This window comes from Drosophila kikkawai, chromosome 3L (genome assembly GCF_030179895.1).
Source record: "Drosophila kikkawai strain 14028-0561.14 chromosome 3L, DkikHiC1v2, whole genome shotgun sequence".
Classification (NCBI taxonomy): Eukaryota; Metazoa; Arthropoda; class Insecta; order Diptera; family Drosophilidae; genus Drosophila; species Drosophila kikkawai.
In genome coordinates, this window is record NC_091730.1 from 11413690 (window position 1) to 11427733 (window position 14044).

The 14044-nt window shown below is 40.5% G+C and overlaps 1 protein-coding gene across 2 annotated transcripts; it reads right to left on the minus strand.

The window, feature by feature from the left end:
* Positions 1-164: 164 nt before the first annotated feature.
* On the minus strand, positions 165-13385 carry SCaMC (Short Calcium-binding Mitochondrial Carrier). Of its 2 annotated transcripts, XM_017178756.3 has the most exons (8): positions 13247-13385; positions 11901-12590; positions 10595-10721; positions 10446-10533; positions 10271-10382; positions 2390-2548; positions 1750-2323; positions 165-1659 (listed from the first exon to the last, which is right to left on the minus strand). In XM_017178756.3, the coding sequence occupies exons 2-8, from the start codon at positions 12384-12386 to the stop codon at positions 1424-1426; spliced, it is 1782 nt and encodes a 593-aa protein (XP_017034245.1). In that variant the 5' UTR covers positions 12387-12590; positions 13247-13385; the 3' UTR covers positions 165-1423. The 2 variants fall into 2 exon arrangements, with proteins under 2 accessions (XP_017034245.1, XP_017034246.1); XM_017178757.3 differs by lacking the exons at positions 10271-10382; positions 10446-10533; positions 10595-10721; positions 11901-12590; positions 13247-13385 and adding an exon at positions 5615-6161.
* Between the last annotated feature and the right edge of the window lie 659 nt (positions 13386-14044).

Genomic DNA, 14044 nt, shown 5'->3' on the forward strand with positions numbered 1-14044 from the left:
AAATTTAAATTTAAGTTTATCAATATATTTCTCATGGACTAGATAGACTTAAGAGAGCCGCTTCTTGGAAAGATCTTCAAACTTAACCCGATTTTAATAATGTTTCGACTGGGAACCTGTGGAAGTGAGAAACAAAAAACTAAAGGAACTTATAAACAAATATCTTGTGTTGTTTGAAAGTTCATTTTAATTAATGTATTTATTTGCTCGAATAATGTTCGCATGATTTTCAGTGATCAACTTCATTTAAATAGGTAAAAAATGGTTCTAAAAATGCTTTACATATTTTAGGATAATGAAAAATCATATTTTAAAGAGTCAGTATCTAAACTAGACGTACAAAAATTCAATTGGCTAATTAAGAATAGGGTACAAATGATACATAGTACATAGTTTTTAAATTCAAAATTATTACAATGTATAAAATAGGATTGAACTTAGGACTGGTCCGGGGTTTAGATTCTCATGATATAAATAAATTATGTGGAGGATGTTTCTCGCTCGTTTCTTCTTGTTTTTTGTTTGTTTGTTTGTTATTTAGCTTTAGTCACAATTAATCTCGTTGGCTTTCTTTTTGCGTTGCGATACGATCTAGGAGAAAATGTTACTAAACTTAACAAATAAAATGCTACAAAATTTCAGCCTCGCCGCCGACAGCTCCGAAGCGTTTCAAGTCGGTATTATAGTAGGTATATATGTATATATGTGTATATTATTAACTATTATCATCACATTGTAAACGTTAAGTGTTTCTCATTATTTTGTGTAATCCATTAATCTATGCAGAAACGAGTTAATCGTCGTGTTTAATGTCTTTTTTTGTGTGCACACAAGCTTAAAACGCTGCCAAATTTGCTGATTTCTCCGATTTCCCTCACTCTGATTTCTGATGGGACAGACTAGGAGCCCGTTCCGCCGTTTTTTTGTTTTTTTGGTATGTGTTTTTAGCACTGCCTACGTACAAATGTAAATAAATTAGCACTTATGAGTTAAGAAATGTGTCGAGGGACTCTTGCTTCCATAACATTTTCTCGCATTTACAAATAAATTAGCCGTAGTATCACTTATTTTGTATTTTAAGAAAATAACCAAACTAATTTAACTATAAATTAAAAAAAAGGATTAACCCAGAACATGGAAGAGGCCTGTTTTTCTTCTTTACTTTACACTTAAGGAAAGCAGCTGCACGAGCAGAGAGAGAGCGGAGAGTGTGGCCCGACTTAGTCTACCTCTACTACTATACAAAATGGAGGAGGAGGAGGAGGAGCACAGCTACAGCCACGGCTTCAGCATCATTGCATCGCCAGCGGCAGCCCGATCCGCCCTGCAGAGCGGGGCCGCTCCAACCAGCGCAATAAGCTTTTCCGCCGAACTGTGTGTTAACCTGATCGGATCGAGATTTGGGACAAGAGCAGAAGACATCTCACGACATCTTGATGCCCAGGGCACGACTCGAGTATTCGTAGACCACGTAACTGATGGACACCGCCGGCAGCACCTTGAGGAAGTTGGGCGTGATGCCGCGATACAGCCCCGTCAGACCCTCCTGTCGCACAATTTTGCGGAACAGTCCCGTCATGGTCTCCTCGCCGCTGTGAGCATCGCTGCTTTTCAGTGGGATTTGCGTCTTCCGCTTTTGATTGGCAATCGTTTCGGCGGCTATAAAGGAAAATGAGAAATGGGTGAATTGAAGTATAGGAAATTTGGGAAACCCAGTAAAAAGTTAGCCTTATTTTTGAGTTAACTCACCTTGTGCCTGTAGCCGAGTGCGCACCAGCGCCAGCGGGTAGGAGCACAGCTGCCCCAGTGCACTTGATGTACTGCCACAAGCCAGAAGCACCAAAAAGCTGGGCTGCTCGTTGTTGTCATGACTGGCAATGTATCGCCGCTTCAGGGTCTCGTATACAGCCAGATCGATGCCGGCATAGGGCAGAATACCAAGAATATTCGGCACATAGCCACGATAGAAACTGCGCGCTCCCTCGTGTTTGTAGATCTTGGCCGCTGCATCAGCAATGCCGGCATACTGTCCCGTCTTGCGTAGCGCCAGTCGCGTCTTTAATACTTCCATGGGATAGATGATGGTCTGGGAAATGCCACCTGCCGCAGCGCCAGCATAGAAACGCTCCACGATGCTCATCTGTCGGCTGGCATCCTCGCCGCGTATCAGACGCTTCATTTGCTCGTAGGCGGCAAATTTCAAAGCCGTTTCGGGGGCAATCTTCAACACATTGATGCCATTGCCACGCCACATGCTCCGCGAACCGCCCTCCTTCAGCATGATTTGCATACACTCTGAGATTCCCATTCTTTGTGTTTGTACCTATAAGGTGGTGAGGTAAAGATATTAAAGAGGGAGTTTTTAGGGAGGTTTTTATATATTTTATACCTGCAAGTACACCTTTATCCTGTCAAGCGGGGCCGTACACGTTCGGGAAACAGCACCGGCTATGCCACCAGCCACCAAGTGTCGCCACCAGAGGCCCGTCTGCATCTCTTTCTGTGTGAAGTCATCAGGTACATTCATATCCTCGCCAATGTCGAGGTACTGCAAGGATCAAAAAGGAGAAGGGTTAGAAGATCTGTTAGATTTGATTTATTTTATAACTATAAAAACATCTAGGCTAATTAGGCTAAGCTAATTAAATGGAATGAGTAGACTACAGAGGAATAATTGTGAGATATGATTAACCTTGAATTGCATTCATTGTTCTACATGAAAGGGGAAAACTATTGAAACTATTGAACTTTTAAAACAATTTCCCCATAATTATAAACCTTTGGCGCCATGATTGGACTCTCCTCTCTCCCAACAATAAGCGCCACGCCACCTAACTGCAGTTGGTGGTGTAATACTAAAATAAAAAAAGATGCAACAGACGCAAGAGTGATGTGATAGCCACAAACACACGCTACCCGCCAATCCTCAAGAGAATTGCGGAAGCGGGCACAAAAAAAGGCGATGTGCGGCAGCCGTAAACAAAGGTTATATCATACACATTAGTTTCGCGGCTCGTGCAACTATATAAATACACTTTCGTATATATCTCAGGTTCGTGCCTCTGGTATATACTTAATTTTCGCGATTTCTATTTTCTTTTTTTTTCAACAGACGTGCCCCCTCTACCCCGCCTCGCAGATAATTGGCTCGGCTCTTGTCTCTCCCCCTGTTGGTTGTGCAATTTCGGCAGCAAATCTCCTTTCAAAACTAACCCAGCCAAGTAAAATATTAATTAATTTGATGAATTGCTCAGCTTTGGGCTTTCGCTGGACGATTTAAAATCGAATTACGGCCGCTGATAGTCTGAAAGCTGTCTGGAAATTGATAACAATTATCAGGTCTTGTGATGTCTAAAGCTTTCAGGCGAGCAAAGAACGTACTGAATCCCAACGATTAAGCGTCGGAGAGTTTTAAGAAAAAGGTTATTACACCTTTCCAACCCCCTGCCAAGGTAAAAGTAGTTAAACGATTTGTTTATCTCTATTCTGCGTAGCAAGATATATCCAGTAAAGCCCGGTAAACACATCCGCTTTTGGGATGTGACAAATCATTTTGCGTATTTGTGAAAATTTTTCTCTTTTGTCGAGGAATGTGAGACTTTAACCTCTGATCATTTGACGGGGGGTCACGTTCCCTGAATGGTTTCAGTGTACTTAGCAGCTTAAAACTGGGCTCAGACCTTTCGTAATTAGCGATTAGCAATCACATGGCAGCCCATTCAGAAATTGTGGGAATTAGTTTGGTCAATTAACAAAATGGAATATTAATCCAAGCGATGGAAATTTTTCACGGAATGTAAATTGCCCGCCGGCAAGTGCACCGTCATTTCCCATGGAATTTATCATTTCCGAATTACTGTATATATAAAAAAAATATATATCTCTACAGTCACATGACTGCGAAAAAAGAGCTTTTTTCATTCTATTTATTTTATATTTATTTTTAGCATAGCCATGAATTTTGGCGCAACAACGTGGAAATGACCGTGAAAGAATCTCTCTCTCTCTCCATTCATCAAAAGCAGGTTAACAAACGATTAAGGGGCGTAGAGTATTATTTATTATAAATATAAATATCTTTAGAATATTGTGTCAAAGTTTCACATCGATCATAGTGAAATTGACAAAGTAATGCGTAGTTTAACAATAGTCTTTTGGTGTTAATTGTATCACAACGTTTAAAGCGCTCTCCTGAAAAGTCCAATTTTAAAAGTCGGTGTTCATGATAACTCAAAATCTGCTAGAGCAATTGGTTTAAAATATATAACTAATTCTACAGGTGGTCACATGTGCTTTTTTAAAATGTTTTATTTTATTATATTTTTTAGTTAACAAGTTGCCTTAATTTTTAATCAAAACTAGGCGTTTTTGACTTTCCGGGCTTGGGGTTTACCCATCCATGAATGACTTTTACTGATCATGAGCACTCGGCTTATAACATACCAACTTCAAGGCAAGCATGCTTGAATGGTCAATCAACCAAACGAGATATGAAGGCAAACGGGGCCAAGGGAGTTACACTGGAAATAGGGGGTTTCCAAGGTACATATGTACATATATACTTTTGGATATCAGAGTGGATCACCCACCGACCAATGAACTTGACTCATCGCCAGCAGAATTTGCTGCCGCGATCTTGACTGGGGTTAAATCCCCGACGAACAACGACGTCAGCAAGTTTCGAGTAAACAGCGCAACAGTGTAATGTAAATATCAACAAGTTTATAAAGAGAGCAAAGAGAGAAACTGTTGACGTCACGGCAATTGTGGGGGCTTGACCAAGTGGCCCAAAGTGAGGCAGGGGGCAATGCGGAGGAGGAGGTCACATGGTGCTGACTCAGTGCGTATACTTGATACACTCTGACGCCGTAACACACATACGCAGTGTTGGCCAAGAGCAAAAGTCAAGACGCTTGGCAACAAATTCAAGACAAGAAAACTACAAGACAGAGAGAGAGAGAGAGAGAGCACAAAGAGCACCACGCGTAGCGCAAATCTTTGGCCACAGTGTGCGTTAAGTATGTCGTCTTCGCCGATCACCGAACCAAAGACCGAGTGCGGTGAGGACGGGGACCGGTTCCCTATCAGCACGTCACCCGTCGGAGCTCGTTTTAGCCCGTCGCCACCGCTGTTGCTAGGCGGCTTTTTTGTGCTCTGTTCATGGGGCAACTTTAAAATCGACAAAACCAAACCGCGACGAAGGCGCACATAATGAAATATTGTGTAAGTACAAGTGCAGAGCAAGCACAAATGTAACAGCTGCGAAGTACAAAAAGCTGCCATTTCGAAGGGTATTTATAGAAGAAAAGAGATCAGGGAAGTGAATACCCATTGCAGACTTTAATCTCAAAACCTTAAACAATTATTTCTTTAGCTAGAACAACAATTAAAGCAAAATAATATTGATTTTTCTGTGTTATTGGGTCTTAATCGCTTGAAACAATGTGCCCTGCCCCCATGGAGATCCCCATTGAACAAGTTCTCGGTAAAACCACAGACGATAAGATAAGCCTAGCGCTAATAATTAACCAATGAGTCAGCATCCGCTGCAACTGTATAGTATTGACTGGTTCCTGGAACCCTAAAGAAGCCATAAAGGCAGCATGAAACCTACCCGTCCCATCATATCACGGAATATGATCACAAAATCCTCCATCATGTCGCCAGCGACTGCCATCTGCTGGATGTTGTGGTAATCAACTGGCAGATTGTACTGATATGTGCTATTCCGCAGCATTTTGTCCAGATTATTGCACTGTTGCACTTCTTCCGATTTCAAACTATGATTTCCGTTTCCGCTAATTTTGGCGCCGGAATGTGGTGGCTTTCACTGGGCCCGTTCGTTCGGGAAACAATTGCAAACTTTCACTCGAAACCGTTACAAAATATGTGCACGGCTCGCTATTGGCTTTTCAGTATATATTTTCCTTCTTTTTAAAATGTGATTTGTTGGTTTGTCTGCGCTCTCGATGCTGTGTCTGTTGTGGCCTTTAAACGCGACTAGACTTTGGCCGATTCGCTTGATTGCAATTGGTGTTTACACTTGTCGCATAAAGAGAACGGCGCTCGGGCTTAATTATATAACTACGCTCCAGTGTGGAGGAGGCGCTTTTATTTGGGGGCCTAGAGGGGTTACGACGCGCGCACAACCAACGCGGGAGCCAGCTGACAGAAGACTGAATCCGGGCCAGCAAGAGGCCAGAGTCAAGAGCTGAGAGACGAGAGCCGACGTGAGCGTCTGCCGCCGATCGCCGAGGCCGAAGCTTCGCGATACCGCGTCGCGAGCAAAGTGCACCCATTAGTGCCTGTCGCTCTCCCTCTCTCTCTCTTTTTCTATATATGGCATTATAGCTTGCCTCCCTGGCCCCCTTTTCGCCTCCCTTTAGGTGGGCTCGCGCGTGTCGGCCTCTGAACAACCCCTACCCAAGAAACTATACCCGCCACCGCCACCCAGACTCGGCTTCTTCCCAATTAGCTATCATCATTGTTTTGACTTTTTTTTGTCACGAATTCCCCAATAGATTTTCCCCGACTTTTCATATGCCCATGCCCTTCAACTTTTTGGACAGCCGTCGAAATAATAACAATAGGGACGTTTGGTTGCAAGGGGTCGAAGGATTAATACCCTATAACGGATTTATATCAGCTACATTTTAAGGAGGTTGTGACACCCTGGGAGCTCCAAAATGTGTTAAAACATAACTATACAATTGTTCTTAAAGAATTTCTACGGGTTTAAAAACAAATGTAATGGAAAACGTTCCCATAAAAGTCCCTATATCGTTTCTTGTGATTCCCAAGTGTGTTTTCAGGGAATTTAATGAAAAAATAGAGGCACTTTTTCCTTTTTACCTTTTTTTTCCTGTCGAGTTGAAAGAATCGAATAATTCCTCCTTTTAAAAATGGTTATTAACAAAACTATTTAATTACGATAATTTCAGTCCATGGGTCCCAGAAATTGTTGGCATTTATTTATTATATGAAAATATAGTTTTGTTTATATATTTTGAGAAATTTTTTTCTATAAAAAGGTAGCAAATTTTTGTTATTTTCAAGTCGAAAGAAATTTCTCACTTAAATCCCGGCATACCCCTTTTTATCCACTAAAAAAATGGGTAACAAAACTAGCTAATAAATGATAACTTCAGTCAATGGGCCAGACACTTTTGGCATTTATTTGGCTGTTATTGTTGAGACGTTTCGAATCTTTATCACAGAGCAATTTTTCGCCTGCCAAACCGGATTGCACCGATTTCGCACCATCTCAAGGGTTTGCCACCCAGCGAACGAGCGCGTTGATAACCACATGACGGGCGTGTGACTTTATTAGCTTCTCACCCGAATGACGCTCTCTCTCAACCAGCGGTGTGATCTTTATTGTGTTTACCACCGGTGGAAACTTTTCCCCCACATTACCACCATTACCAGGCATACGTCACACGTGTCGGGGAGAACTTCGCGCTAGTGTCGTCAACAGAAAACACATTCCAAAAAATTCAAATAAAAAATAGGCAAAATAGAAATGGCACAGTGTTATCAAAAAAAAGTTTCATTGGAATAACAAGCTAGTCACTGGAAACTGAGCTCTGACCACACAGAGATAAGCGAAAAAAAGTCTCAGGGATAACCGCAGGCAGACAGACACACCCATTTCTAGGGGCAGGCCCCTCCTGGCGTGAGAGAGATGTGTGTGATACCTTAACAAGCTGGAATTAATTTATGATACCCAATAAATGCATGTGGTTAGCTCAATTCAATTGCCTATTTAACGAGCCCCCTTTGGCATTAAATTGCCACTTGACGCAACACCGAAATGTCAGTGATAAACCACAATTCCACGAAGCACTTGCATTATATGATCACACGAAAGCCAGTTAACCCTCTAAGCCCCAAGCGAAGAAATATTAAAAAAAACGAAGTGTAATTATATTTTTTGGGGTAAATGGTAGCTTTTAATTTTAAAAATGACCTCAAAAAGTGTGTACTAACTGTAGTTTACCTGTAAATCGAACAGGGGTAAATAAGATAAATCACTGCTACAACGCACTATTTCTATAAAATTGCAAATATGCAACTTGATTTGGATTATTTAATATCTTACCTTCTAGAACAATAATTTTTATTTGGCTGATTTTGAAGATATTTCACTTTTATTGATAGACAAAAAAACACTATATGAAGCACACAAAAATTTTTGCGCGCGAATGCATGATGCATGTAAACAACACGAAAAAAGTCCTGTTATAAAGCTTCAGAGAGCTTTGAAACCTTCTACTCATAAGTTCACATGTTTTTTGTGAATTGACTAGTGTAATTAAAAAATTTAAAAGGCTCCCCGTTTTTTAGATAATACAAATTATATAATAAGTGCCTTGAGGCACTCTTGGGTCTTAGAGGGTTAAGCATCATCAATCCATCTATGTAACAAATATAGTTGTCCAAGTCCCGACTTGAGTTTACACAACGGTGTTTATACTGTATTTTTAACTGCAATGTTTACTTTCAATCCCGAGTTCTATTCTGACTGCTTCTCGAAAAAGTGTGGCTACAGTTACAACTTCTAGACGCCGGACTTTGGCCAAGAGTGATTGCAGGGCGCGTATTTCGCGTAAATATTTTTTGCAAATAACTAACAAACAAATAAGCAACAAAGCAAGTGTACTAGGTCTTATCGTCGCTTTCAATCTCTTGACGAATCAATCATCGTATTGGAGGCAACTTAATTATAGTGCCAACTTAATTAAAGCCCAGTTAGTTAGTGCGCAGGCTTCGCCTTCATTAGGTTAATGCAAGAAGGTGGCTCTATTCCAGACCTGTGTCTAAAAATAGCGCAAGTAAGGAACGGTACCTGACTTTCTGGTTGCCAGCCACTTAAAAGTACGTCAGAGGCAATGAACCGGCTTCGCCATATAAAATCTTGGCCTGGCAACAATCCCCCTGGAGCCGGTTGACCTTAAGATTTCAACTCTGCAGGCAGACGCCAGAAAACAAAGCAGCAAAAATATCAAAATTGAAAGTCCCAAGACTACTACTGATAATCGGAAATCATAAAAAGTTGTTTCAGTTGCTGAGAGGAATTCCTCGAAATGTAGTATGTAGTATACACATTCGTTTTATGTGATTTTCCAGTTACATGAAATTGATATAAATTGTTAAAATTAACAGTGACAGAGCAAAAGATGATAAAAGTAAACAAAATGATTACGCAGACAACAAAGCATGCACGGTGGCATCGTCACCTGCCCCGATGGCACACAGCAAGAAATCTAACCAAATGAATCTAGATGATAACTTTTTAAATGTAAGCATTATAAGGAAAATTAAAAAAAAAGGAAAGTGAAAGTGAAAGAAAGAGGCTCTACAGGTATTTCTTCTCTGACTAAGTACCCTTTTTTATACCCTAGCAGGGTATTCTAATCTTAGTTAAAAGCTTAAAAAACAATAAAGGAATAAGCGCAACGCTCATTCATAAATTTCTGCTGAGTTGGTTCGCATCATATCATTTTTTTTCTCTCTGTGCAATGAGAAATGCTGGATCTTTATGAATACTAAAAAATTATCCCGATAAGAGGGTTGGGATGATGATATCAAACAGCGGACTTCCCATAAAATGATACTTTAAACTGTCTGATGAAATACGCTTAACGTTTACGTCAGCCCCCGACTAAGAGAGCGACTAAGAGAGCAGGAAAAGCTCTCACTCTTAAGTGCTTAATTTCACTCTCTCTGGCAAAGAGATAACCACAACAACGAAAATGATATACATGCAGGCAATACAATATATACGGCTGATTAGCGGATAGCAAATGGTTCTGAGATGATAAAGCCTTTCTAGGTGGGTGGGATGGGTGTGTTCGTTTGTACGTTTGTGTGTTTCTGAGAGTGCCCTGCAACTACGTGAGGGTCTACAGCAATATTAATGGTAATCGTAATATGTAACTTGACGGATATGTACCTTCAGATCTTCCTCAGTTAGTCAGGAGTAGTGTGGGTGTAGGTACTACATTCGACAGTATAGATCGTATGTGGAGTGTGGAGTGGTTTTTGTTTTTTTTTTAATTTTGTTTCGTTTGGTTATGGACGAGGATAAGAGGGGAAAAGTTTGGCAATTAGTTTAAAAAATACGAGAACGTTAAACAGCTACAAAAACAGGAACAAGACGGCTCTAGGTAAAAAACGAACGCGGCAGACGGAAAAAGCTACATCAGATCTGCTTGTAAAACTCTACTACACTATTCCTACTTAAGCTCTAGTAGCTTCAGATACTCACAGTAGAGTGCCGCCAAAATTTAATCAAGTCGTGTATATCCGTTGAGGGCGCCAGGAGCATAAAGTCGCGCCACTCGTTAAAGCTAATGTTCAGGCTGCCGTCCTTATCCATTCTGCAAAAGGAGTTTATCCAAAGTTAGGCAATTTTAATGCAACTTTTTGGACATAATTCTAACCTGGTCAGCAAATTCCTAGCCTCGTCCAAGTCAATCTCCAGGCCCAGGTCCTTGAAAGCGGAAATCAGTTCCTCCAAGTCCACTTTGCCTGCAAATAATTTCATATTTAATAAATCTTTTACTGATTAATAGCTTTGGCCTTAACTCACCATCACGGTTTTTGTCTAGATGTGAGAACTGCAGGACCAGGTTCTTCTCGTGCTCCCGCACATAATGCAGGAACTCGGCAAATCCCACATTGCCACTTTGATCCTTGTCCGATTGCTGAAGGAATTTCTGTGGAAGTAAAATTAGGAAGGAATATTACTGAACCGGAATATTACTGGAAAATTAGTGTCACACACTGGCGAGGTTAACGCGAAATGAGGCTTTGCCAGACTGTCATTAAGACACAAATCAATTTCCCGTATCACGAGGGCTTCGCTCAGGGGAAACCATAGCAAATCTACGCTGTTGTCTGCACATTAACCCTTTGTATTACCACCTAATCCATTTCTGATTGCCTTTTTTTCTAATGGTAGAAAATACTTGTTGCTTGCCATTTCACAATCTGATGTTTTTGGTTTGCTTATAAGATAAATTTCTACTCTTTTTTAGACAAAAATAATAAAAAATATTAACTTATCAGAAATATCGTAAACTTGATATATAAATATTCAAAATATCAAAGATTATATTTAAAAAATATCTGATCAAATAAACCTTTAAAAAAATATATATATCAATTTAATATCAAAAATATCATACAACTTGATATATGGATATTCAAAATATTGCAGAATATCTTTTAAAAATGAATAATATAAAATAAATATATCGATTATTGTCCCGATATATGAAACCGATTATCGATTTCTAATATAAAACTATTTTTAAGCCTCAATTATCGATATAGGAACGATATGTACATATTTTCTGCCATCCCTAGACTGATCTATTAATAAACTAAGGAATACAACGGAAAGAACAAATATTTATTCTATATAAGAAACAAAAAAAAAAAAAAAAAAAAAATTACAATAAAAAAAACAATAAGTAAACCTATTATAACCCCAATGATAGCATTAATCATCAGTTATACATTATAAATAAAAATGTCTTTTTGTACTTTTTTTTCTCAGAAAATAAAATGTTCCCTGCTTTAATTATTCGCTTCCTGACAAACCCTAGCATTCAGCATAGATTTAAAGGGTTAATTTGGTTAGACCTTGCAAAAAGGCTTGCCCAGATCAGGGGACATTTCTAATAATGTACATCGAATAAATTAAGATTCACCGAGATACAAAACACGGCTGTCAAGGCCGCATATTATTGATCTCTGTTGTTTTCGCCTTTTCGCTCTCTAAAGAATGGCCGAACAAAAGCATTGCAATTCCCCCGACAGAATGGCGAGACCCGGGCAAGCACATGTGTCCAACTTATGGTAGGTATAGAGAATCAGAACCCCTTGCTCACCTCCGCATAGACGCTCGACAGGCCAAACTCGTGCAGGGCCGCCGACAGGTCGTGGATGTCGATCCTTCCGTCACCGTCGCGATCCAGCTGCTTGAAGATGCGCTCGAGCCGCTCCTCGTCCTCGATGGGTATCTCCACGGGCAGGATGGCGCCAGAGTTGGCGACCGTGTTCGTCGGCGGCGGCACAGCGTGATGGTTGTACGGCATGTTGGCGAGGTGCGCATGCTGCAGGCTAAAGTTTCTGGAGCTACCGGGAGCGTGCTCATAGCTGGTGGCAAGGGTGCGGGCGGTGGCGTACGTGGCCTGCGCCTGTTGGGCGTAGTTGTAGCTACTACTCGGTTCCAAGTCCAAGTCGATATGCTGCTGCTGCGGCTGCTCCTGCTGCTGCTGGTATTCCTGCTTCTGATCCTGCTGCTGCTTTTGATCCTGCTGCTGACTTACTGCTAGGGATGCGTTGTGTTCGATTCCAACTTGCTTTCTGACCATTCTCCAGACTCGTGTTTCCTGCGTGAACTTTGAGTTTTTGCAAACAGTAAAAAGCAGCTAAGGATTTGTCTGGGTTTGCTCTGTTTTTCTAGAGGGAATTTCTCGCTCTCGCGTACTTGGTCAGGGTCTCAAATGGGGGGGGGAGCTGCTTCTATGGCCGGCACATTGTGGTCAGCTCTGGGAATTACCTGGAAAGAGAGTCGCCTGGCGACGGGATGGGATTGTTTAGAGTTTTCATTAGTTTAATGTTTACACAGCCGCCAGGCGTCTGGGGAAAAAAAGACGATAAACAAGCGGCGTGCGGTATCGGATTTCAGACTGATGAAGTCATCAGAATTGGTCAGCTGGCCAAAGGTGCAAGATTTGGAGGAGAAAGAAAATAGGTGCCATGTGCCAAGTGCAGCCATTGATTTTCTCTGCTGGAAATCTGAAGGCCAACAGAGCGCATTTCCGGAAAACCTTGAAAACTCGGCAGCAGCAGCAGCAGCTTCACGCACACGCACATGTCTCCAAAGGGAAGGAACAGGGGAAAGCGGCGGAGGGTGGGGGGGGAATGGGAGATTTTCCCAGCCAACTCGAACTTTCTATTTGGCCAAACCCAGCTCGCAACGTCCAATTCTCTGCACTTTTACGCACTTTCTAGCTGCCTCTTGGCCTTTCTCAGCGTTTCTCCAAGCGGCTGTGACTCAAATTTCTCAGGAATTTTCAAATTTCTGCCAAATTGGCAAAAAAAAAAAAAAATTATTCTGCAGTTCTGCACTCACACACACGCACACTCTCACACGCATGAGAGAAATTTGGATAAAAAGAAAGACATCTCTGGCCTTCAAGCAGAACCCACACCTTATTTGGCCAATTACCTATTGAGTGGCCTATTGTTCAGTTCGTCACGGAGGATTTCAGTTTTATGATTTAAATTACGGCGAAAATATATATCTTTAATTTTTTGCAAACCGCGTCGAGACCTTCTCAAAATCAGTGTGGCCAGAAGAAAGTTTGGCTTTTCCCTACAAAATACCAAAAAGTTTCAATTTCTCCCTAAAAAATCCAACCACATCTGAGACTCAAACCACGCCTGATATGTTAAAGGCGATAGTATCGGCACGTTGAGCGCGCAGAAAATATATTTCAAAAATTTTAAAGGCAATAGAGGGAAAATACTTTTAGTACATATCGTTGTATATTTTACTAATTTAATAAGAAGAAAAATCCAAAAATGAATTATTATTAATATTAATTATTATTTTGTTTATTTTTATGGATTCAAGCTAAAACATCTCATAATTATATAATTATAATATTGTTGTTTTTCAAAGATAAGTCCATGTAACAAGCAACAAGCATAATTAATACTGACTAAAAGGTGTAAAAATTCACATATATTCGTGGTTTTTTAAGGTTTTATCCTATATTTATTTTTTACGAATATAAATATTTGATTAAAAGAGTAAATACAAAATTTGTAGAATCATTTCAAGTTAAAAAACGCTCTCATACCTCTATTTTCTCCAAGCTTAAAATGTGGTCTCAACTCCATAAACTACCTACAAGTCATTGCTATGTGTTAAAGTCAAGCTTTGAATTGCAATTATTAATATATATATTAACTTATGACTTTAGGAAATTGCGTTTCAGCGGAACCACATTAAAAATCGGAA